At 43.3% G+C, this 26,438-nt stretch overlaps 1 protein-coding gene across 2 annotated transcripts; it reads right to left on the bottom strand.

The window, feature by feature from the left end:
* Nucleotides 1-1,167: 1,167 nt before the first annotated feature.
* On the bottom strand, nt 1,168-9,578 carry DHFR (dihydrofolate reductase). 2 transcript variants are annotated; one of them, XM_005495622.4, is made up of 6 exons: nt 9,086-9,578; nt 8,608-8,657; nt 7,072-7,177; nt 6,015-6,141; nt 2,996-3,111; nt 1,168-1,368 (listed from the first exon to the last, which is right to left on the bottom strand). In XM_005495622.4, the coding sequence occupies exons 1-6, from the start codon at nt 9,274-9,276 to the stop codon at nt 1,281-1,283; spliced, it is 678 nt and encodes a 225-aa protein (XP_005495679.2). In that variant the 5' UTR covers nt 9,277-9,578; the 3' UTR covers nt 1,168-1,280. The 2 variants fall into 2 exon arrangements, with proteins under 2 accessions (XP_005495679.2, XP_014128652.2); XM_014273177.3 differs by lacking the exon at nt 8,608-8,657.
* Nucleotides 9,579-26,438: the final 16,860 nt, after the last annotated feature.

The raw sequence follows: 26,438 nt of genomic DNA, 5'->3' as shown, positions 1-26,438 counted from the left end.
TCTGCACTTAGGCACAAAGTTTCTAATGTATGTTGGCCTCAGCCAACATTGCATGAAGTCTTTTCTCCCACTTTTAATAAATGTCAGCTGTCCTAAACACAGTACTTTGCAAACTGTCAGAGCTTTCAACACTGACCTATAACAGGTATGTTTTAAACACTTTCGGGAGGTTATTCTCTTGCCAGGGTCACTGTGACTCGCATCTAAAAAAAACAAATGACATCTCCCTGGCAGCAGTCTCTTTCCTCCCCTTCAACAATGTGCTGTCAATTTCAAACTCTGGAGACTACTTGCTGCATTATGTAAGCATAAACATGTTTTTATCGATTGATGTAACATCAGCACATGGAACAAGAAGATCAATACAGGGAAGTGCTTACAGTTTCAAAGGAAACACAGAGAAAGCTGAGACAACTCAGAGCAGGTGCTGCAACAAATATGTTTTTTATCAGCTAGGTGTTGTAGTAAAGTGCCATGGGAAATTCAAGGGGTGCTCACAGCTGATATTCTAAGGGAACATCAGTGTAAATTCTACCAGTTTATTTAATATTTTTAGTATTTAGGAATTTTATATTATATTATATATTTATATTATATTATATTATAAAGCCTAATATTTTTAGGCTTTAGGAAGGACAGGGCTGGTGGTAGGCCCTGGGAAAACGTTAGGCTGCACCTGTATAATCATTTAATGACTGTGATAAATGATATGATTGTTAGATGTGATGACTGTTTCTTAACTGGACATAATTATTGTTTAATCGTAACAAAAACAACGAGAAATGATGTTGGGGGGGCTTGATGGAAATTACACAATCCATGCTCAGATGAAATCAATGCATACAATAGAACAATATAAGCTGAATAATTAATAAGGCTGTTATCAACGGATACAGCACCCCAGTCAAACTTGGGAGGACTGGTGCTTTCTCAGTGCAGCGTGTTTTCAACAAGAAGAGAGATGCTAAAACTCTTTGATTCAGCAGAAAAGCTCTAACACAGTCTAATGCCTTTCCTTATCTGTGGAATTGTCAGGGATGCTGCCATGGATTGTAGGATCAGTGCAAGGTCTCCTGCAACCTTTGTCGTGGAATTGCTCAGACCCCCTTCGGCAGGGTGTGCCTTCAAAGTGTGGGGTGGGGTTTTTGGAACCATTCATTACTGAGGTATTTTACCATCAGGCATGATTTTCTTCAAAATTTTAATTTTAAATCTTTACACTCGGTAAAATTTCATGGTTTAAAATACCTGCCCTTACACAGAAGTACAAAATGCCTCCCTTATTGTGCCATGACAGTTTTTTCATACACTTCAAATTTGTACTGGATCCCATTCTCTTCTTGGATATCAGCAGGGACACCTGGGTACCTAGGGAGAAAGGAGAAGAAAAAGCAAAAGCCAACAAGCAGGTAAGAATATCATCACAATTCACCTGTAATTTATCCAATCAACCAGAAAAGCAAGTTATTTGGGAAAAAAAAAAAAAGAAAACATTGTTTTTTAGAACAGTACACCATTTTTAGGACTCATATTAACTACTATCCATGATTTATATGCACGTCTTTTAGACCAAGAAGGCATACTCTGACACAAAACAACACCACCCCTATTTTTGGCTTAAAGAAATACCCAACATTTTTTATTAAAGCCTCCAATATGTTATTCAAAATGTCAGCCAAGGAAGACAAGATTATGGAACATTTTGGTTTTTTTCCTTGCCTTGCTTTTCCTAAGTTGGTTTAGAGGAAATGCTAAGGACAAGGCTTTTTACAAGTTTGCAAGAGATTACTAAACAGGTGACTGCTACCACAGGAAGAGTTCCTCTATATTCCAGGTTTTCTAAACCACTTCTTATTAATAGATGCTTTCAAAAATCTTTTCATCTCCCCGCAAAAGAAGAAGGATTTTGTATGAGTAATACTGACTTTGAGGGAGAGATACATTTTAAATTTATTTGCTAAGGTTTGGCATCGTCAGGTTTCCACTTCAGTGAGGAAATTACCTGTGATTTTACAAAATCATGTTCTAACACCAATGTTCATTTCAGTACATTGGCCAAAAACAACGTATAGCTAGGAACAGCCGAGAGGGAGCGTTGGGGTCAGATCTCAGGACACTCAAATGAGCACAGAGTAGTTCACAATATATTGGAGCTGGAGGAGATGACTCATCCTCCCCACCCACCTTGTCTGTCCTGCATCCCTCTTCCCTGCCCCTGCCTATCCTCCCCCAGAGCTGTGCTAATCCATTCCTGTGCCCCCCGAGGAGAGGTTCACTCCTTGTACTTTCTATTTCTTCCATTGCTGCTCTGTAACCAGCTGAGAGCCAAAACAGGAGCAGCAGGAGGAAAACAGGTCTGGTCCTTCTGGTTTTGAGGCAAAAAATTCAGGGGTCTCAATTGTTACTGCTCCTCAGTGCCTGTTGGGTGAAATCTTGTTGGAGAGAACATAAAAACACAACAGAAATATGGCAAAGATAATATAGAAGAAACCACAGTGAATGGCAGAAATGGTAAGTTTTTGTACACCTTTTCCTACTGCATTTATTAGGAAGAAGGAATTTTCTCAAGAGGGAAGGAATAACCTTAGAAATACAAAAAACTCAAGGCTCTACACCCAAGTCCATTAAATTTGTCTTTGACAATTTTATAAAAGACATTCAGAGGCCAAATACAATTTACTAACAACATACTGAGAGTTACAAAGCTTAGTAAATATTTGAGTAATTCTAAACCAGGAAACAATAGGAAAAAGCTATTTTTGCAGCAAACTGACATAGACAATTCTTTACTGTGAAGATCATAGGAAAGGTGAAAAACACAGCAAGTTCCAAGAAAATCTGTGTAGAGTGTGGTGCCATTCCAGGTTGTAAGTGAAGTATGATTCTGGGGAAAAATTCACCTCAAACTCAAACCAACATGGCCTTTAATATGACCCTTAAAACATTCAAATTAGATTACTCTGAAGACAAGCCTGGTACTCATTTTGGTACTTACTCTGTTAGAAGCTTGTAGTCTTTATGGTCAATTTCTGGAAAAAATGTGTCACTTTCAAACTCTTTCAAGATTCTTGTCACAAACAATCGATGATGAATTGGCTTCTCCATTGCTGCCTTTAGAAACAACACAAACTCAGTCACAATTTTATGTATCACAGGCTTTTAGCAAAGCCGCGAAAATTACACCCTGAATCTCCTCTTTTAGACTCTGCTGAAGAGCACTTTCTAAAGGGGTAATTTCACCCTGTGTCAGTTCCACCTGGTAAGTGGCAGCAATACCCTATTCTCAGAGCCTGGGGTATCTGACAGAAGTTAAGAACAAAATTTGAATAGCCCTGTGAGAAGAAAGGAACAGTAGGCCCAGTAGCAACAAGCAATTTCTGAATCACACCTCTTTGGGAGACAGGAAGGTTTAAGTGCTGAGAGATGTCCACATCACAAGGTAATTTGTTCTGATGCTTAATATCACTGCTAGGGATTTGTGCTATATTTTTTGGAATTCCAGATATCAATCTACCCCTTGGTTTAACTCCACAGTTGAATCTGTTGCTCTTCTCTGGAAATGCTCCAGCACCTCAATGTCTTTCTTGCTGTGAGGGGCTTAAAACTGATCACAGCATTCGAGGTGCAGCATCTCTGGATATTTCCAGAGATATTTATATTTCCAAGGTCCTTGGGTGAAAACGTTCTAAGATAATGTTTGTTAGGTGAGGCTTTCACCAACAAACTCAGGAGTTAGGAATATATATTTTGTTTTGAGATTGAAAATGGCAACTCTTCCAGACCTTGCGGGCATTACAATAACCCATGAAAAGCTACTCTGGGGCTGGTTACAATACATTTTTGAAAAGCTTGTAGCTGTTCCTCTCTTTCGCTTAAACTGGCAACGAGCAGTGCTTTTTGTGGAAGGTGACTCACCATGCAGCAGGCTATTAGCTACTACTTCAACAAGCACAGGAACCAAGTAATAACAAATGGAATCCAATAAAATTAATTAACCACCGCTGAGAGGCTAATTTGTAGAAAAGCTGCTCTACTAGAGAACAGTTAGAAATGAAAGAGGTAAGTCACAGCACACAAGCATCGAACAGCACTGAACTGGTGTCCATCCAGTTTGTACACATATACCAGTATTTTTCTTTGTTTAGGGGTAAGAGGTAAGAAGAGTCACACTTGCAAAATGACAGAATAATAATCTGTTTCACAAATAAAAACAGGTGTTCTGTAAACAGAGACACTTCGGCTTTGTAGTGGAAGAACAAATCAACTTCCTATCCAACAACCCTGTGGGGAATTCAGCTCCATCAAGAACTATCTACCACCACAACAGGCCAGGGAGGAGCACAGGGAGGGACCGAACACAGGCGGTGCAAATGAAGTTAAATTATCACAGCTTAACTGTAATTTAGAAGGCACGATAAGTTAAAAATCTGGAACTTCACAATGTGTTTTTGAAAAAGTGTAACTGAGAAATTTATATAAGATAAATACACGATCTATAAATTAAATCACTATAATAGATCACTAAACGCAAATAATCAAGAAATAAGATGCAGATTTTGATTTGAATTTCAGAACGCTAATATTTCATTCAACAAAACCAGCTGAAAAGCCAATATTCTCACATAACCACCTGCAAAAAGAACAGACTGTATTAATGAGCAAAATCAGGTCTCAACCTTTGAGCCACACAAACTAGTGAAATCAAAATAATGCCTTAAAACCAAATACCGACAACTACTGAACAAAATTTTTCCCTTCAATTACCAATTGCTATTTTATTTCCCACACATTTCTACATAGTATAATGGAAATACTCCTGTAAAATCCTTTGTGCATCTTTAATACAGGCACTAAAAATATTACTTGTAGGGAGCCTTCCCTTCTTCACACTGGACATTCCCATCTCTCTCAATGCTTGTCCATGTCCAGGATAGCCAGGTCTCCTATTACTTTGCACGTTCCCTTGTACTGATCAGTACAAATAGGACTTTCCAATTTATTCTCGATCAAAACTGCCGATTTATAATGCGAGCATTGGTGAGTCATGGTCTAAAAAAGGTTATCTGTAGGATAACATCTGATTACAGGCTGAATGCATCTGCACAGGGAACACGCGGTGGACTTCACCACGAGGAACAACAGTGCTATTTCACCTCATCTTCTAACAATCTCAGCAATCCCTAACTACTTCATTCCTTTACTGTCAAAGATGCATTTCCTCAGACACAGAGGTTCACGAAAAGCACAAAAGGCAAGAAGTACCAGAGAAATGCATTTTGCTACCCTGTGCACAGGGCACAGTATCAGCCCTGACTCCCCACCAGGTGCATTATGGCATTGTCACCACACATCTCACGTCTGAGTGCCCAGCAACAACTGCAGTCTATCTCCCAGCATGCCTGTAATGACTACAGGGCAGCAGCACTGTTCCTTTTACTGTTAAACAGAATTTGCTTTACAATTCTTGACCCAGGGAGTGGGAGCAGCAGGAACACTGCTGGATGGGAAAGCAGTGTTGTGTGGTTATCTCCTGTTATTGCAACACCATGACCTGTCAGCCCTCTCTAAATCCTATTTTCTTCTCCATTTACATGTACAAAGTGTCATACTCTGGGCTAAACACGCTGGAGCACTTTTCCTTTTTTCTTCTTTTCATACCCTTTGCAGGGTCAGTCAGCAATCTCAGTAAAATAAACACAAAAACACGGGCTCAGTAAAATAAACATAATAATATGGGCTTTTTCTGAAGAATCCAGCAATTTAGGTATTTATGAAAAGCTCTCAAAAGCACAATAACAGGGTGACACTTGCCCACTGGCAAGAGCAATGTTCAGCTTCTAGACAGGTATTCTGAGCTTGAGAGTTGGGATCCTACTCTCTGAGACCTGTCCTGCAGCAATCACTGCAGTTTGTTGGGAATGTGAAGGGAAAGCACCCTCTAAAGCAGCAGTAATAGGAACTTCATCCTCATCCCATCACAGAAAATGAGTAATTTAGGAGGAGGCTAAATGTACCTTGTACACTGAAGTGCCTCCCACAATCCAAACCATGTCTACTTTACTTTTCAGCTCCGGTGAATCCAAAAGAGCTAGAGCATCATCCAGACTTTTGGAAAGATAATGTGCTCCTTTTGGGGCTTCCCTAGAAAAAGCAAAGCTCTGTTACTGAATAAATCAAGGACAATTGATCACGATCATCAATACACTCTAGACACAAAATGTGCTTTGCTGAATTAACAAATAACCACATGCAGCATGTCAGTTAATTATTTTGAAGTGCCTGTTATTGCTGAATTATGTTTGAAGTCTCATCTGACTCTAGTATTGCTCAACAGATCAAAGCATAACTACAATTTAGAAGGCATTCTAAATAAAGAATCTGGAATTTCACAGCATATTTCTGAAAAAGTGTGACTGAGAAATTTACATATCTGTAAGATAAAGACAATCTATAAATTAAGCATAGATCATTCAATACAGATAATCAAGAAATAAAATGTATATTTTGATTTGAATTTCAGAACGTTAATATTTCATTCAACAAAACCAGCTGAAAAGCCAATATTCTCACATAACCACCTGCAAATCAACCTACATCCTCCAAAGCAGTAAAGCATTACAAATGGACATTTGTGTTTAAAAATATTTGTGTGACTGTGGGTGATGCATTCAAGAAGTGAGTTCTGAAAAAGGACAGTTCATCCACAAATCCTAATAAAAATGAACTACAAAAAATGAACTCTGGGCCACCAGTGTATGCAGGGACTGGAGAAATAGAGTTAAATGAGTCAGAAATCCTACTGAAAATTGTCAAATGGTTTGTGAGTAGAGTGAAAAGCAGTACTCATGAAGCAAAGTAATGACAATTACCTTGTGAATGAATTTTTAAATATTCAAAATTAAGAGTAAGGTAGTCATAACACTCAGAACCAACAGCAGACTGTGGTTCTAAATGCTTTCTAAACAGGTATCAAATATGCTACATTTGGGACTACTGTATGCTGTAGCACTACAGACATTTTTTGGTGCAGGTTTTTATTTGTTTTACAGGGCCCTTATTTATCATACTTACTTGAGCTCCCTGCTGAGCACAATATTAATCCTGTCTTTCAAAGGACGGTTCTTCTCAGGGATGGAGAACCACGTTTTTTTACCCATTATCACTGCATTCTGTTTACCTGAGCAGGAGAGAATGGATTTGAATTGTTTAGAGACACTGATGGACTTCCCCTGCCTTTCCAAGCCCCTCTGCAGCAGTTAGCAAAAGCACAAGCTCAGGCCCCAGTTCTCAAATGAGAACTGATTTATAAAGTCACAACAACTTCCAGCAGAAGAACCACTCAAATTAAACCCAAAGCCAAAGTGCTCCAGGTGATCAATCATACCCTAATATTCACACATAAATACGATTTCTGAGCAAACCCAAAAATTCATAACCTGATTACCTCTCATACGTAAAACTGCTAAGGAAAGGAATGTTTCTCTTCGTGAGGAAAAGGAGTTATCAGACAAAAAAACCACAATGCCAACATGGTCACTCTTTCCATGTTGTTTCCAGGATGAGACACAACAGAGGCAAAGGTGACATCCCTGGTGTGAAGATTTATGGCAGCACAATCCATTGAGAAGTCTGGTTATGAAGCCCTTTACCTGCCCAGCATCTGAGATCACAGCTTATCAAAAGATCTGCAGGCAGGACAGAGCAAAATGTTTCTTTGTAATTATATTTCAAACATCTTTTTTCTTGATCACAGCTTATTTCTGCCAGGTAAGATGCAGCTTGCAGACATCTAAAAAGACTGACAACTGTCAGTTGTGTTCTGCCCTTTTTTAGTAAGCACAGGGTTGCAAAGGGTTGAACCAGGTCTTCTAAACATACGTAAAGTTTTTCACTCCGAACTGCTTCAAAATGAGATCAGGCATTCCTTGCGGATTATGGAACATTGAAATCAGACAATTTGAGTAAGTCTCCTAATCAAAACAGACTTTCAAGGCAGAAAATGGAGTATGGCACCTAATCAAAATAGAGGAATATACGAAGCTGACCAAAAGTGAGTTTTTAACAAACAAGTGAATTTTAACCGGATAAAAAAAACCCTAAACAAACCATGAAAAAGTGACAGTGTTGACAAACAACTGAAGTATTTCTGCTCTGTGGTTTGGACTTTATGGTGCATGGATTTGGCTCAGCACTCAGAAAACTCAGCAAAATTAGACACAAGGGTCAGAGGGGTGAGTCCAATGGCCAAGGCTGAGCCACAGCAAACCAGCGAGATAAGCTAATGCAGACTGAAAAAAACCAAACCACCCCTGCTAATTAAGCAGCTTGTGAAAACCTTCCCATTTTAACTTGGACGTTAAAGGTTTGTTAGATAAACTTTAGATGAAGTTTTCTATTCTTCTGGTGAAAGAAGGACTTGAAAATTGCTCCCTAAGAGGGCCAATCTGCAACTCCTTTGAAATACCTGCTTCATCCTCTTTCCTCACCTAGCCCGGGCGATTGAAAGGGTTGAAATACAGGTGGGACTTGTGAGGGCAGGCAGGGCAGAGGGCCGAGGCAGGGAAAGGCCGGAGCCGAGCTTGTGGCGCCACACGCCCCACACGTTACCTTCCACACGGGCGGTGCTCGTCATTCTCTGGAAGTACTTGTACTCATTCCTGCCGGGGAAGCACGGACTGCGTTACAACGTGCCTTAAGAATAAGTTCTCTAATTTATATATATTTCTTTTCTGCAAGTTCTTTATTTCAATGAAAAATCCCCCCGTGATGGATGTGTTGCTGGAGGCCGGGGAGAGGCGGCTGGGGAGAGCTTAGCCGGTGCCTGGCCGAGACGAGACCTTTGTCTCCCAGCTGTGCTCGCATGAGCGATAACCTGCGGCCACCGCATGAGAGAGAGCCCACGCAAAAAACAACCCCACAGTCGCACTCCCGCCACGCTTTCCCGCCTCACACAGCATCCCTTCAAGCACTACAGCTCCCAGCGCGCCCCGCGCGGCCCCGCCGCACCAGCCCGCTGCCGCGCGGCGCGGAGCACGCTGGGGGCTGTAGTGCGGGCGGGGGGCGCAGCGGCGGCGGGCCGCGGTACCTGAGCGGCGGCCAGGGTAGCCGCCCGTCCTTGCCGATGCCCATGTTCTGGCTGACGGCCACGATGGAGTTGAGCGAGCGCGCCATGGCCGGGCCGCTCCGCTCCGCGCCGGGGCCGTGCCGTGCCGTGCCGGGGCGGGCCGAGCGGGCGCATCCGGCGGGAGGCGGTGCCGCGGCGCGGGGCCCGGCCATGCCGCGGGGCCGGCGGGGCGGCGGGGCCGCGGGGCAGCCGGTGCTGAGCAGATTCTTCGGGGCGGCGGCGAGCGGCGGCGAGAGCGGGCCCCGCTACACGGTGCGCGGGGCGGGGCGGGGCGGGCTCGGCCCGCTATCCCGGTGTCCATCCCGGTGTCCCTGACTGCGGAACGGTCATTGCGGGACAGGCTGCCAGCTCCCAGCTGTACGATCTGTGTGGGCACCGGTGCCCGGGTCCTCAGGGCCAGCCGTGCAGGAAGGACACAGAGCTGCTGGGCAGGGCCCAGAGAGAATTTTTGTGCTGGGCAGCATCTGTGTGCTGGGTAGAGCCTGCGGGAGCTGGGCTGGGCAGGCTGCAGAAGGGAACGCTGCCAGGGATGGCATCGATGCCCCCCAACATCTGCAGGGGCTGCCAGAGCACGGGCCGGGCTCTGCTCGGTGCTGCCAGTGCCAGCAGCAGCAGCAGCGGCCATCAAAGGGCGGGCAGCGAGGGGCAGGGCAGCAGGAGGGAGAACTTGTGTGCATGGAGGGACAGCAGAGCCCTGGAACAGCTGCCCAGGGAGGGCCTGGAGTGTCCCTGTGTGGAGCCATCCATCCTGTGGGATGCACCAGGGCACCCTGCCTGGCCAGGGCTGGGCTGGGAGCTCCAGAGGGACATTCCAGCCCCAAATCCCCTGGGATTCTGTAATGCAGGATGTGCCTGTTACAGGGGAGCTGGGGCTTGGTGCAGGTTTGGTGATCTGGGCAAGGCCAGCATGTTGGTCCATGCCACTGTTGCTTCACACCAGTGTTGAACCCCTGTGCCTTCCAGTTTTGCAAAATGTGGAATAATATTAAGGTTATCATAAGTCAGGATGTTCTCTGGGGTTTGATCTTTGTGTATTCTTTGTGTATTCTCAGAAGTGACCAAGCTGTGATCAAAGTGATCACAGCCTGATCGGCCAGAAATGAGACCTGACCAGTGGGACAGGCAGCAGCTGCATCCCTTAGTCAAGGGCTCCTGCAATTAGCAAGTTTTAGGGATGTAAATGAGGATGTCGGTGTACATCCCTGCAGGCCCGGCAGGCTCAGGAAAGGCTCAGGGCCCCCGTGTGCCGCAGCTGCCCCTGCTCAGTCAGCTACTTGGGTTGCCTTTGGTCCAAATATATATTGAAAGGTGTAGTTACATCTTTCCGCCCTTGTAGAAGAGGCTTCCTAATTAGTGTTAATTTGGTGGTATTTAACAGTGGGCTTGAAAACTGCTACTCATGTGGGCTGTGGTTATATGGAGGTTTTGGGTTTAGTTGGTGAGGTTGGAGTTCCTGCTTAGTTCCAAGGAAATTTAAATTCCATGGTTAAACCATCTGAGGTCACGATATGAAATGTGGATGCAAGCTGCTGAAAGCACCTGTTGTGTGCTTCTGTGAGAAGTGTTTATGTTCTGTTGGATTTACAAGTTACTTTTTCATATTTAGTAAAGGTTCTTGCAAAAGGTCAATGATGAAACAGCAAAATTGGTGAATTTTCTGTTTACATAGTGTTCTAAATGCATGTTTCAAAATACATCTAAGAAGCAGGATGCTCCAAGCTCCTCCAGTCTGGCCTTGAGCAATACCAGGGATGGGAGGTTGGACAATTTTGCCTTAACTTACTGTGAAGCTGTTTGTTCTCTTTCAGAGAAGAGCAAACAGAAAAGGTAACTGAACTTATTAGCTTAATTTGCTTTTCAGGCTTCTAAATGTGGCACAAAAAGGAGCACATCTACTGAAAGCAATGAACCATGTGAAAAGAAGACCAAGGCACGGCAGATTACTCTGGAAGAGATCTGTAACCCACTGAAGACTCAGGATAAAAGTGAGTTCACTGTTAGCAAACCCTCAAGCATTGGCAGCCAGTAAATAAGTTTTTCATTGTCAGCTGCTCTGTTGCCTCAGAAATGCCTGAGTTCCATCTGGCTTTGAGCAGAGAATTTAATAAAGTAATGCTGGTATGAAAACCAGTGAATGTAAAGTTCATTACTTTTCGATAGCAAGAATTAGCCTCTTGAGTTTCAAAGTGGGAACGGTATTAAAGTTGTTGGTGTGATGCTTTGAAGTATCACTAGCACACCCTCAAGAGGCAATACTGTCTGCGTAAAGAAGCGTATTGAAAGAAAATCTGCTTGATTCCCAGTCTTCTTAGCTAACTTTATGGCTGTGCAGTTGTCAGTCCTAAAAATAATCTCTTCCCACTTACAGAGAAGCACACATGCGAGGAATATTGGTTTTCCAGGGAAGGTAACCAAGCTGTTTAAGTGCAGGGTCAGGCTGGCAGAAATACTGCAGTGGGAGAGGAGAGGGAGCACAGGGTAAAGAGATGTGGAGCAAAATGGTTGTGCCTGTCCTTACTGATGTTCTTCTGATAGATGTTCTGTTTTATAAAATAAGTTGCCAATGTGTTTTTGTTGTGAATTTTCACCAAAAGAAGAATCTCAGAAGCGTGAGAAGTCCCGTATCTGTTTGGAAACTCTGGGCAGGCTGAGAGAGTTCTGCAGTGATTCGAACCAGCAGTGCACCAGCCTCCGGGAGGATGGCTTTCAGGAGAAGGAAAAATGTCACAGTGTTACTGGGAGGAGCTCAGAGCTGCAAAATCCTCTCCCATCTTGGGACAGTGGCCCGAAGGTGGCACAGAAGGTATGCAGAGCTTTGCCCCTGTGTGTGGATTGCTTGTTATGAGTTAAACCAGCAAACTCTGGCACGGGCTGCCCTTTGTGCTCCTGTGCTGTGATGTGGAGTGGTGCAGCAGAACCCCACAGACCTGTAGTTTTGTACAGATGTCTTCCTGAAGCTCCTTGCATGGTGAGCAGGCTGGCTGCTCTGGCTCCTCAGTGATACCATTGAACAGCAGCATCCTGAGGGAACAGAAGCCCTGTTGGTGTCACCTGTGCCTGTGAAGGAAGCTGTAGCACCTTAATAATTAACACATGTTCAGAGAGGCACTTTGCTCAGCTTCCTTTCAGTTCCAGGTGTGGGCTCTCAAATTTCCAGCAGGCATTCTTTGCAGGAACATCGTGTAGGGTTATCACTGAGATGTGGCTTAATCTAGTTGCTGGTAAATCTAACTAGTAAAGATTTTTCTCACTGCTTTTTCATCTGCAGAAGGTGGGGGTAGCTCACACAAAAAATTGTCGTGATGATATCTATGGTGCAAGTCAAGAGACTTGAATGGAGTAATGGTATTTTGCTTCCCCTTCACTTATGGGAGTAGTTAACATCAGTTAATTGGGGGGGTTTGGGGGTCAGCTGCTCAGGTCCTAGAATGCATCTCACGGCTTTCTCTGGTGGCTGCTCTTTGGTGGAGTTCTCCATCTGGCTCTTTGGGGGAAGGAGCTTGTATAAAAAGCTGATTTTAACCTTCCTTGTCCGAGGGCTGTGGCCTTTACCTGGGAGGGGTTCTGCTTTGAGTGGATGTGGGGTCCAAATGCTGAAGTGAGCAGCTTGTGGCAAGATAATTCTGCTGTGGTGAGGGCTTGAGGTTATGAGGATGTGGTCAGTTAGAGAACCCAGAAAACTTGATTTTCCTTGGAAGGGATCCTTTTAGCTGTTTGTGTCCTGCTTTTTACTTTGTAATCTTCCTCCAGCTGGTAACTCAGACCATGTCACCAAGTCGGCTTTTGTGTTTGTTTCTACTCCTCTTGCCTGGTTCCATGCCCTTATTTCACGTGGTTTGTCATGACAGTTTCCTGTAAAATGAGACCAGGTCACCCTGTTTGGCTGGCACAGACCTTGGGCCAAAGAGTGCTGAGTCTGTGAGCTGAGGATTTTGCAGCAGAGACATCTGAGCTCCTGAGGCCACCCAAGTTCTAGGTGCAGGGCAGCTTTATTTGAGCTAGGCTGGGTTCTCTTACTTAGTGGTGTGCAGTTGTGAGGATTTTGCAGTTACAGCTAAGTCTAAGTGCTGTTTTTCCCCACTTGTTCTCTGACTGCACACTTTGTACATTCCCATGACCCAAGATATATAAGATTTAAGCCATCTGTTTTTTTTTTGTTTTGTTTTTTTTTGTTTGTTTGTTTGTTTTTTTCTGAATTACCATTGCTACTAAACAGTCTGTTCACTTTGTTTCTTGTAATCTGAATGGGACCCTGTGTAGAAATGGAAGTTTATTTCATTTGTTTGCAGATGCAGAATTTATAGCACGACCTGATTTTGTTTTGGATACTCATATGCTTTAAGAAATTCTGGAGGGTGTTGTCTTTGTATTTTTTTAACCAATACTATCTGTATTTGATCTTGTGGTGTGAGGAGGAGGAATTTTGCTGTAAGTGAAAGACTTCTCAGCATTTTTCTTTGCACTTCTGAACCCATCACTGCTGACAATACAGAGCAGCTCAGCATGGTAGAGCTGAAGTTGCTTGGCAAGAATAGGCTACATAATGTCATTGCAAATGATAAACTGCAGACAGAGTGAGCTCAAAGCGTTTCACATTTGAGGTTTTAGAAACTGTAGTGCTGTTTTTCTGTGTTTAAGTTGTTCTGAGAGGTTTGCTGAACTGGAGAAGGAGTATGATTTTGGTGGCTGAGACATGGAACTGAGACTCAGATTGGTTTGTTCCTTGGTTTCCTGTGGATTTTTGGAACACTATTTATCTCTTCATGCTGGAGTTTCTCACCTCTAAACTGGAGCAGCAACTCATCCTTATTTCAATATATGGCCTGTTTGGACTGCCCAGTCTCTGCAGCCTGCATTGTCTTGGTCTATGCTTTGGGAGCTTATGATACAATAGGGTTCTGATTTCCCCCCAGCTGTCTGAGGGCTAACTAACTTTGACTTTCATGACTTTTTAATTCATTTTCATTCCAAATGTACTGTGTTCTGTATATCCTGCTGCAATAGTTGTGCTGCAGCTTGGGGCTCTTCAATGCAAGAGCAATCTTTGGCTCTGTGGTCAGTGCAAACCAAGGAGGGGCGACTGATTTGTTTGATGATTCCTAATTTCCACTTTTCCACCTTTTATTCACAGGAGGAGTTACAATGTAATCTTAGCCAGTTTTCTCTTAAGTCCTATGAAAATTCTCAAAATTCTTCAGAGACAAATCTTAATAAAAGAACCAAAAGCATTTACACTCCACTAGAGCTCCAGTTTATAGAAATGAAGAAAAAGTATAAAGATGCTGTTTTGTGTGTGGAATGTGGATACAAATACCGGTTCTTTGGACAAGATGCAGAGGTAATTTTTTCCAAGATTATGAAAAGATACTTGGATTTTGCTGGTGTCATCCTGGGTCTGGGGCCAGTTCTGGGAAGGAGACTTCATTGGGGGGCATAAGGGGGTATTTTGTTTTGTTTTGTTACTTGAAATCAGGTTGAAAAATCTCTGTGCCCTGAAATTCAAGACTATCCATTATGCACACCTTTTTTTTGTTTTGGGTCAAAATTGCATTTATTATTTTGTAATCACGTGGTAGTGCTTGCTGTCTTGTATATTAAGAATTTAAAGTGAGTTCCTAGAATAATGTTTTGTGAGAGTTAAAGTTGAAAAACTTTCTGAGATGAATTGCACATCATGGCTCAGAACTCTACTGTAATATATATATATAATACATAACTGTAGTGTTATGTATGGCATTAGGAATCTTTCAGATTGAAAGGCAGTGGAGCAAGTGGTGTTAGAAAAGATGAATATAGCAGGTATAGCCTGGGTGCAGAGAGTATCCTGAGTGCATTCCTGGATGTGGCACCTACACAGGGCAGATCGGCAGGAACTGGAAAGGACTATATAACAAACATGATGTTAAAGTGGTGGTTTTTAAATGTTTCATAATGTTTTTTCTTGTGATCTGTCCCAAAGTCGTTGCTACCTACCTTTGTTTGGTGCTATTTTCACACTTGAGACCAGTGAGAAATGTTGCTTGGTTACTGGGAATTCATTTTCCCCCATCATATTTGTGCTGTGTAATTTGTCTGCTCATTTGCTGGTGTACTTACAGCCCAGAAATAGAAATATGCAGTTCAGATAGACAGGTCAGTGTTTGCCTGCAGGTCCTGCCTAGCGCCCCATCCTCTGCTCAGTGAACACCTGGGTCAAAAAGACCATACAAATCACACATGATAATGTCGCATTTTAGTCAGTGTTTTTACTTTTTATATTAAGTATTTAGTTTCCTCTGCTGTTCAATATTGATTTTTCAGTATTTTGGTTGATTGGCCAGGTTAATCCCATCTTTATGACCACAAACTAAATGCTTCCATTCCTGCTGCGTTTCTAGTGGTGTGAAAATCGTTTGACCTTTTGCTGAGCTGTGTTTCAGACCCTGTGTGTGCAGTGTGGGTGGTTTACCTCACAGTGGTAAAGATCAAGGTGCAACCTTAAAACCTGACACCTGCAGCCTGTGATAGTGAATCCCCTGTTTATGGCAATGCTGGGACAGGGAGGTGGAGGGGCCCCCTCCAGGCTTTCTCCTGGAATGTTTTCCCTTTGCCACCGAGCTTTTAATTGCAGTTGTGCATCACTGTTGTCATAGAGATAAGCTCCTTACCTTCTTATATTACTTTGTGACCCTTTGGCTGGACTCTTGTTGCAGATTGCAGCCAAGGAGCTGAACATTTACTGTCACCTGGACCACAACTTCATGACCGCCAGCATCCCCAGCCACCGGCTCTTCGTCCACGTGCGCCGCCTCGTAGCCAAGGGACACAAGGTTACCCCTGACTCCTGCTAATTGAGTACACACCAGCCCCGAGAGAACTTGCACTGCTTGTACCAGCCCCTGGTTTCAGCTGAGAAGTGGGCAGCTTGTTATCCCTGGTTCCTGCAGTAGAAATGGCCAACTTCCCCTTTGTTTCAGTTTCTCTGTGCTGGGGGGTGTCATGAGCCATTAGCAGATTCAGAGAAGTATCTTCATTTTTTTCACGGACAGTTCCAGAACAATTATTTTTGTCAGTGTTTTTGCATTTAATAAGGAGAAATGTACATATCCTCTCTCTGCTTTATTATTCCTCACATCCTTGTTTTTCTTATCCCAGCCCGCTGTTTTTTTCTCTGTTCCTTCCTGTTCTGCATCCCTGTAATTCTGTGGCTTTCTGGTGACAGCCTCTTTTTCTGCTTCCATTTCCAAGAAAAGGACTTGTTGATTCTAAATTGGATGCAAGCAACCATTCTCTAATAAGCAATGATGTCCAGCTAAATTGTTTCAAAATAGGATGAGAAGCACAGGTACAGAAGTTGAGAGGGCAGTCAGGAGTGGGAAAAGGGTCAGGAAAAGCACTGCCTTATAATCTCATTAGTAGGATAGATGTGAGAGCCATTTCTGTTGATCATGTATTCCAGCTTGAATTATGCATTTGTTGTTTGCACATCTTAAAAGATTACCAGATATACAGAATAATAAAAACAATAATTTATTGCCAGAGATCTAACTTTGTTTCTTGTTTGTCTGCCTGTAGGTTGGAGTAATAAAACAAATGGAAACTGCAGCACTGAAAGCTGCTGGAGAAAATAAAAGCTCTCTCTTCAGCCGTAAGCTGACTGCCCTCTACACTAAGTCTACACTTATTGGAGAAGATATCCTTTTCAAATAAACTTGGTTTCAGACTAACCTTTGGGAGGCCTTGATTCTGGTGTTATCACCAGGATGGAACATGGGCGGCTAGTGGCTGACATAAGAGTGCCAGCAGGAAATAAAGTTCCTTTAATTTTATGTTGTGGTAAAAACATACTGCTGTCTTTACAAACAGCTCAGTCTCTTCAGGGCTGGCTGCAGGTTTGTTGTGTTTACTGTAGTTGCTTTCTGAGGTCATGGAGTGGACTTAGCAAATGTGTGTCTTGCCTAAAAAATGTTAAAATAAGAGAGAAACAGCTTTTAACCAATGAATTTATTTCTTCAGTTTTTTCTTTTGCTCTATCCGGTCTTGTCTACCTCATGTTCTTAATTTAATTTCTCAAACAAACTTAATAGATACCAGGAGCGAAAAAGATTGTTAGATTAATGTCTGAGAGTACTTAGGTCTGGAAAGACCTATGAACAGTCCACCCCAAATCCGTGTAGTATTTTTTTGAACATTTGTTACATGTGAACCCTTTGTCGAAGCTGGATGATTCTGTAGATGTTGAAGAGGTGACAGCAGATGTCCCCGATAGCTACCTCCTGTGCATCTGTGAAAGTGGGGACCACCCGAAGGACAGGAAGAAAGGTGACATTGTTACAGGCATTATGGTAAGTTAGTTTCTCAGGAGTCAGTATTTTAGGGTCTGCGTGGGGTTGTTTGGTTGTGCATTTTGTTTTTTTCCTGGGGAGGTGGGTGGCTACCTTGTTAAATTCATGACTGTTCCGTCTTTCAGATTTTATTTTGCGGGGGAGTAGGAATTGATTTTTTTTTTTTTTTTTTGGTAAAAAGAGGCACTTTAGGTAAGATATTTGTGTGTGAACTGTGATGGCTTTGTATTTGAAAACTTCAGAAAAGGTATGGAGTGGATAGTTGAACATTTATCAAACTGATTTTGCTCCTGTTTCACTTGAAAACATATTAGTATTTTAACCAAATACGTTAGGGAAATAATTTGTTCAGATGCTGTACAAATTTCAATGTTTAAACATTTTTAGGGTTAATATTTTAAAGCTTGAGAGCACTTTTTTCCTCTACAAAATACTATTCTTTAGAGGAAGAGACTTTTGAGTTACACTTCAGATTTGTATGGGTGAAGATTAAACCCAGTCCTGTTTAACCAGCAAAACACACAGCAAAGCCCAGTCAGCTGGTGATGAATTAATTAAAAAGTATCTTGATTGTGTCTCTGTTTGAATGTCATACTGCTGCTGGGAGAGAACAACAGTAGCAAGTGTTTAAATTCCAGTTCGAATTACATGTGCATTTCAAGGACTTCAGTTCGTAGATTTGTCTGGTATTAAAGCTTGAGCAGTGATGGACTGCTAACAACAAAAGCACATTTACATTTGTAAGGGATTGTAAGTTATTGTTGCCACTTGCCAGGACAAAGCTGTGTTAATGTTTTGAGGTTATTGTTGTGTCACGGGTTTGAAAAAAAGCACATTCGGATTTTTGGATCTGCCGCTTTCACTGTCTGTGGGGGTGCTGTATAATTTTACACCATAGATTTTGTTTCCGGTTAACAGTTTGAGCCACTGAAGCAGTCCCTGAAAATGTGAATATCCACTGGGTATATGTGTGCACATTTTTGTTTTCAGGCAATCCAGCCGACTACGGGAGAGGTGATTTTTGACAGCTTTCGGGACGGTGCTTCCCGCTCGGAGCTGGAGAGTCGGGTTCTGCGCCTGCAGCCAGTTGAGATAATTCTTCCATCTAGGCTGTCAGATCCATCTGAAAGGCTCATCCACAGTATAACCTCCATGAGGTGAGTTCTGTGGGGTTCTCTTTCCCTGGAGCTGAGATCCAGGAGCAGGTATGGATCTGTGGTTCTGTCATGGCCCTTTCCAGAGTGCCTGCAGTTTGCTGCTGGGTTCAGAACTTCCCAGATCCCACCAGGTTCTGGGCACTTGCTCCTGAGTTGTGTTTAGGCTGAAGTTCTTGGCTTCTGGCTGGCCTGTGAGAGATTTGTGCACTTAAACATTGTCTTTGTCATGGTTCTGCCACCACACTCCTGATCACAGGATCTGCTGGAATAATTTCCAAGCTCAGTAACTTACTTTTCAGATCTGAAAGAGATGCTATGTGGCTTTTTTCCCTGTTTGTCATAGTTTTGAGGTCTCTAAAAGACACAAGACTTCCTTTTCTAGTACTGTAGGTAGGTGTATAAAACCTTTGCAACTGGTATTTGGTACTGTTTATCCTTTTACACCATCTTGGGCTGGGGTGCAGACACCTGCAAGTATTGTGACTGATCATCTCTTTGCTTTGACTTCTCTTGGCATGCTTCTAGAGGAAATTTGTTACCTGTTTTCTGCCTCACTTTTTCTGTGTAGTAAAGCCAGAGTAGGATGTAACTTTTAGGGTGATAGATGAAAGATGGAGCAGTGTTCTGAGCAGTGGGGATGAAATCTTGCAGATGCATTTTTTTTTTGAGGAAATTTCAGTTTTCCACTTTTTTGTTTTTAGCCATGCGGTTTGGGGCTGTAGAGAGCTGGTTCAGAGCTTGGCATTTCAGTGTTGAATGAAGTAGTCATTCTGGTATGAATTTGGGAGAGTGGTTTTGATTTTTTTTCCTTTGTGTTTTTTGGGTTGTGCACAGTAGAGAATGTTAATGAGTGACTTCTCATTTTTATGAAGACAAAAAATGCTACCCATTAGCTGATTTTGTGAACAGGGATTAGTTTGTAGTTTTTTCACCTTTCTGGTAATTTGCTAGGCAGCTTTCCAGCCCAAATGCCCTTAATTATGTGAGAGTGACAAAAATAGAGCACATTATTGCCATACACCTCAGTAGCCTTATTTTAAAAACAATTCTTCGTGGATTTTTTCTCATACCAGAGATTAAACCACTAGAGGGCCCTGAAGTATTTCATAGTAATTTAAGTGATTTCAATATGCTGCTTTCTTGTGCTTTTAATTAGGTTTGTTTTTGTACAGCAGTAATTTCATTTTAATGCATACTGAGATTCAGGTAGTATTCAGGTTTGGTTATTGGCCCCGTATCTGGTGATTTCATCTTTTAGTTCTAAAACCTGTGGTTGAGAATCTTCCATGAGCTGTAAAAAGTTTAATTTCCATAATTTTTTTTTAAGAACTAAAGCAGTGGGAACCAGATCTTGTGGTTCAAGAAGGGTCTCCATCTCTTTGTGTGTTAGGGATGCAGCAGAAAAACACTGGGATGATGAAAATGGGAGGTAGAGATGGGAGAGAAAAGTAGTCCCAGGAGACTAGAGGTTGGGGAAGAGAAGAGAAAAGAGAAGAGAAGAGAAAAGAGAAGAGAAGAGAAGAGAAGAGAAGAGAAGAGAGAAGAGAAGAGAAAAGAGAAGAGAAGAGAGAAGAGAAGAGAAGAGAAGAGAAAAGAGAAGAGAAGAGAGAAGAGAAGAGAAAAGAGAAGAGAAGAGAGAAGAGAAGAGAAGAGAAGAGAAGAGAAGAGAAGAGAAGAGAAGAGAAGAGAAGAGAAGAGAGAAGAGAGAAAAGAGAAGAGAGAAGAGAAGAGAGAAGAGAGGAGAAAAGAGAAGAGAGAAGAGAAGAGAGAAAAGAGAAGAGAGAAGAGAAGAGAGAAGAGAGGAGAAAAGAGAAGAGAGAAGAGAGAAGAGAAAAGAGAAGAGAGAAAAGAGAAGAGAGAAGAGGAGAGAGGAGAGAAGAGAGGAGAGAAAAGAGAAGAGAGGAGAAGAGAGGAGAGAAGAGAGAAGAGAAAAGAGAGGAGAGAAGAGAGGAGAGAAGAGAGAAGAGAAGAGAGAAGAGAAGAGAAAGAAGAGAAGAGAAGGAGAGAAGGTCTTTCTACTATTCCAGTGTAGTGTGGAAGTTGCAGGAGATTTGGTTGGTGCTGGATGTTGTGTACCAGAGCTTGGCACCGAATGAGCAAAGTGATGTGGCCAGCACAAAGACTGTGCTTATGGTTACCAAAAGAATGAAATAAAATATTGAGCTAAGGTAAAATGCTGCAGCTTTGTGAGAGCAGCCCTAAGTTGGTTCAGTGCCCCTTTACGCTGACAAGAGTCAAAACTCTCTGTGCTTCCCTTCAATTCCTGTGAAGGTTTTTTTTATTCTTTGCTTTTCTAGGGTGGATTTAATGACTAGAAAATACTATTAAAGAAAGCACACTGAGCTGGGGGCCAGTGAAGACCCTTCCCTCAAAAGCAAAGCTTGTTTTAAAAATAGGTTACAAAAAGTGGTTTAAGACAAACTGTTCTGGTGAGTACTGTGCTGTTCCCAAACTGTTAGTAACATCTGTTTGCAAGTGCTGACCTGCCTGGAGCAAAATCTTGTCGTGGTTTTAATTTCCTTCTTTCTAGAAAGCAGAGAAAAAAGTCTTGCCTTCAGAAAATACTTTCATTTTTTTCCTAAGAACACCGTGTTTTGTACTCCCAGTTCTTTCTAGTCAAGGGTCAGCGCCCACCCTCCTGAACATGTTGGCTGCTTTAAAACCTAGCCTGTATTGGTCTCCTCACATTGTCTTTGAGGCTCCTTTGGGATATTTTTGGGATATCACGTTGCCTGTGATAACCCCAAGGTTCCCAATATGGGGGTTCAGGTTTCTGCTCTCTCCTGGTGCTTGGCTTGGAGCTGTTTCCCTGTAATTCCATTGTCCTTCAGACCCATTGAGAACTAAACCTCATCCTCCCTCTCCAGGCATGGTGGAATCCCTCGAGTAGCTGAACCTCCATCATTATGTTCAGCACAAGCTTTTTTAATTTGTGTTTCAGGACCTCTGCAAATATAATTTCAAGCTCTTTCTGCTAAGTGCAGTGCTAATGGCCCTCTGGTTCAGCAGTGGCCTCTGCTTTTAACTGTATTGGGTGAGGTCTCTGCAGGTTTGTTCCTCTCCAGTGTCTGTCATGGTCTCTTAGAGCGAGCTGTAGTGGATTTATTATGTTTGGTCAATGGTGCTGTTCAGTGCTAATTGCTCTCATGGACAGAGTTATGGATTTATGTCGTCAGTCATGTAGAAACTCAGCTGGAATGAACTCTTGACTTGTAACTGCGTACAAAATGCTTTTAATTTTGTGGTCTTTATAGGTGGCTGCTGGTTGTTCAGATCAGAGGATGCATTCATGTAGTTAACACTGAGGTTTTTTTGGGTTTTTTTTTTTGTGAAGGGCATGTCCATTTACATAGCTCAGCTCCTGAGCTTTGTAGGTCAGCAGGGACAGGAAAGGTTGTAGTGGCAAAAACAAGACCCCAAGAAGGGTTACAGTGGGAGTAAACAGCACTGCACATTAAGTGGTGGAACAGAGGAGTGGAGAGTGTCTAAAGGGCTTGTGATGATAAAAAGCAGTGGTTTCATGGTTTGTATAGCTTGTAATGTTCCCATGGACTGCTAAGTGAAAGGCAAGCTGTGACAACCATCTTGAGAATGTTTTGTGTCAATGGAAGCTGCAAGCAGTTAAATTTGCAGCAGGGAGGAAAAAAAGCAACTGAAGTGCAAAACCAGCATGTGAACTGTTTTCTGCAAATGCAAACCCCAAGAGCATCAGTGAACAGATATTTACTGACCAGAGAGGTGTTTTGCACTGCTGAGAGTCCAGCCCATTATTTCTCATGTGGCTGCAAAGCATGGAAAACATGCTGTGTTCAGCAGCTGCATTTGTGGCATTATTGCACTGATTAGTAATATTTATGGGTGTGGGCTTTTTTTCCCTCCCCTCCATTTGAGGTAGAAATTATTAAATGAAGAACAATTAAGTCTTGAGCCTTGATGCTTGTCCAGTTTCTGGGTCTGAAGAAGTTAACTTTTACATAAGGAAAAAACCCCTTACCTTATAAACAGAAACAGGAAAAATAAAACTACAAAGCCTTTGTTAGCATGTTTTGCCAACTGTTTGATTTATTATTACAGGACAGATCTGAAACTGTAGGAGGTGACAAGTAAATTGTGTACTTTTTTTTTTGTCTGCTCTGGTTGTTTCTTGTTTTTTCTTTCAGTATATATTCATATGCTGTGATTTTTCACATATTCAAATGGAGAATGACTCTTAAGCTCTTAAAACTGGTGTGCAAGTTTAAATCTTTTTTAGCAGTCTATGAATGTTGGCATGTTTGTTGAAATCCTAGTGTTTTGTTTTAACAAGGACTGCTTTTTCATAATTTATTCAGCTTTGAAGCTGACTTGGGACATAACTCCTTTCCCGTGAAGCAGTGCCATTGAGAATACCTTGGATGTGTAAACTTCTCAAACATTACTTCTTCCCCCATTTCCTCATTGTTAGGAGTTAGAAACTGCCAGGAATTAGAAATTCAGCATTTTTAATCCAGGCACTGATGTCAATGAGACCCTGTGGGAGAGAGGAAGGCTGAGGCTGTCTGCATGTCTGACATGCAGGCAGCAGTGATGTGGAGTGAGGAGAGTAAAGCTCTTGTAGTCCTGGTTCCCAGCCCCTCCTGAGCTGGGCAAGAGAGAAAGGCCATGAATTTTTTTTTATTTTTAATAAACCCAGAATGTAATTGTTTTCCTAATTTTGAAGAGAATGAAACTGCAGTGGGTTTTTAAGTGCCATCAATCTGCTGAACTGCAGAAAAGAACAAGGTTAATCTTTTGGGCTGTCTTTAGCAGTTTAATTCTGTGCTTGACTGAGAACGTTTGTCTCTTTTACTGGGTGTTCTTTCCTATGTATGGCAGAGGTAAGAGACTTTTGGAAAATTAGATTCCTGAGCAGTGTGCTTTAGGCATGGACTCTTCCTCTGGGAATTTGGAATAGTACAAATGACTGTTAGATGTTCAAAATTCATGTGAATATCTTCTAGGTTCTCAGTAGAGAATTGGAATCCCTACTACTGTAATTAACTATGTATTGCATAGCAGCACAGTGTTCTTTTAAGCAAAAAGATTTTGTGTAAAAAAAAACAGCTTTCAGCTTATGTGAAAGAATTTCTACAGAGGGAGATAGATGTAGTTAAGAACATTTCCTAGCAAATATATTTGAGTGTATCCCTATTTTTTGTTGTGCCTGTCTGGCTGGCTTCTGTCAGGTAGAACATAGCTGTTTGCCCCTCCATCCCTCCTGCCTGGTGTTTTACAGCTGTGCTCCTCTTTCTGGAGTCTTTGTCACCTCCTCCTGCCTCTGCCCTTCTGTTTATGTGTCTTGGGTGTCCCTGTCCCCATTCCCAGCCAGATTCCAGGCATTCCCTGGCTGCCTGGCACTGTCCTGCTCCTGCAGCCCCCTCTGCAGAGCTGAGGCTGAACCATGGGGAGGGTCCCATGGCAAGTGACACCCCTCCAGCCTGCCTCATCTGTCACATGCCCTGGGCACTGCAGAGGTATGGAAAGGAAGGATAACTCTCCTGGACAGCCACCTGCCCTCTCGCTGCATGCCTTCCATTGCTTTGTGGCTGTGCCTCTTCCTTTTTACTGAACAGGTCTTGTCAGGGCTAGAGGAGGAACCAGGAGAGCACTGTGAAGAGCAAGTGGTGTTCATGTAATCATAGAAGGCTTGGGTTGGAAGGGGCTTTTACAGGCCATCCAGACCAACCCCCTGCTGCAGGGCAGACCAGGTGGGTCAGAGCCCTGTCCAGCCTGGCCTTGAATGTCTGCAGGGCAGCATGTGCCAGGGCCTCACCACCCTCATGGTAAAATACCCCTTCCTCATACCCAGTCTGAATCTGCTCTCTTTGAGTTTAAAAGCACCTTGCCATGTCTCAACAGACCTACTGGAAATTCTGTCCCCATCTTCCTTATGGGCCCCTGTAAGCACTGAAAGACCACCCTGAGCTCAGGCCAAAGCTTCTGGTGCCCGGGTGAGCGATGGCAGCCGTGGCACCTTTGCTGCCGGCAGAGCTGCTCCATCCCTGTGCCCGTGCTGGAGCCTCCTCTGGCCTGGCTGCAGCAGCTGCAGTTCCTTGCTGGGCTGGCCCAGGGCTGGGGCAGCTCTGCAGGTGGGCTCTGCCTGAGGGGCAGAGGGGCAGAATGGCCCCTGCGCTGCTGCCCCCGCTGGGCTGGGCCCGGCACGGGGCTCTGGGCCCGGCACGGGGCTCTGGGCTCTGGGCTCTGGGCCCAGCATGGGGCTCCGGGCTCTGGGCTCCGGGCTCTGGGCTCTGGGCCTAGCATGGGACTCTGGGCTCTGGGTTCTGGGTTGTGGGCTCTGGGCTCTGGGCTCTGGGCCCTGGGCCTAGCACGGGGCTCTGGGCTCTGGGCCCAGCACGGGGCTCTGGGTTCTGGGCTCCGGGCTCTGGGCTCTGGGCCCTGGGCCCAGCACAGGCTTTGGGGTCCCAGCCCTGCCCCACAGCACCTCCAGGGCTGCTCCCTCTGCTCAGCCTGTGCTGCAGCCAGCCCTGACCCGGGGGCAGATCACTGATGTCCATTGATGTCCACTGGGACTCAGCCTTTGACCACTGCCTCTGGATGTGCACAACCAAGCTGATTCTTGATTCCTGAACAGTCCATCCATCAAACCATTCCCAGGGCAGTGCTGGGGTTTTTTTTGTTGCTAGACTAACAAACAAACAAACAAACCCCCAAAACCACCAGAAAGCAAGCTACAACAACAAAAGAACCACACACAAAAGACCTCAAAGCTAAAACAAAAGGGAAAAAAAACACCTCCCCTAGAAAAACCAAACAAAAGAAACCAAACCCAAAAGAAAAACGTATTAATTTGACAGAAAGGGAGCTAGGAAGAGGGGGAAAAAGCCTTTAATTTAAGAGAAACAGTTGTGTAGCTGTCAGAAATCCATACTTAGAGTATTAATTGGTTTGTGAAGCTGTTTTAATTGTCTGAAAAGATAGCACATGAATTTGCATCTTGAAGTGGAGAAGTTAAGCCTCCCCATAAGGCATCCTGTGTATATTGCCAGTACAGTGCACTTGTTATTCCTGATGGCTTTGAGAAGAACCCAGCTTGTTTTGTCTGTGAAAGGTAACACTAGGATTGGTGCTTTGAGTTAATCTAGGTGGAAGTAGCCCTCTGGATGTGAAAAATTACACGTGGCCCAACTCTTGGACCCAGCCAGAGTCAGAGCACAGACCTGACCTGGCACCACAATCTGAATGCCAGTGCCCTTGGGCTGCATAAGCAAGGAAATGCTTTCATAAATATCATCAAATGCGCTTGTGATTAACTCCAATTAAGTTGTATTTTGGAAAGCTTGTTTTGGAATCTGCTGTTCAGTACTCAAAGCCATAATGTAATTTTTGAGCCATGGCAGAGGGGAAGCCATGCACTCTATCAATTAATCATCCTGTGGTGTATAATTAGCACGCTATCAGATGTTATTGATTGCAGAGCAACATGTTTGGTTTTTAATGTTCTGAGGAAAGGAGCCCCAAAATGGAGTTTCAGCAGCAGCTCTGGAGTGCTGCTGGTGGGTTAAGGAGTTGTGTTCCCACAGCCCCTTTTGATCTGATCATGGCAAAAGTTTTTGTGGCGTCACGGAGAGCTGCGGCAGGAAATGGAGACCCACAAACACCAAGAAACCTCTTTCTTTTAAGATAACCCTTTTTTCTGTTTGATTTTTAAAGAAAGAGAACTCGTCCTGAGTGTGGCCATGTTGAGAGTAGTACATCTGCAGGCACAGGAACGATTTCAGACACATGAAGGAATTAATGTGTATTAATAGGGATGTGTTTTCAGATACTTCTGGCTCATCACTGACCATGAGCAGA

This window comes from Zonotrichia albicollis, chromosome Z (assembly GCF_047830755.1).
Source record: "Zonotrichia albicollis isolate bZonAlb1 chromosome Z, bZonAlb1.hap1, whole genome shotgun sequence".
NCBI lineage: Eukaryota > Metazoa > Chordata > Aves > Passeriformes > Passerellidae > Zonotrichia > Zonotrichia albicollis.
The sequence above is the reverse complement of the archived record's forward strand: the minus strand, read 5'-3'. Positions and strand labels throughout refer to the sequence as shown.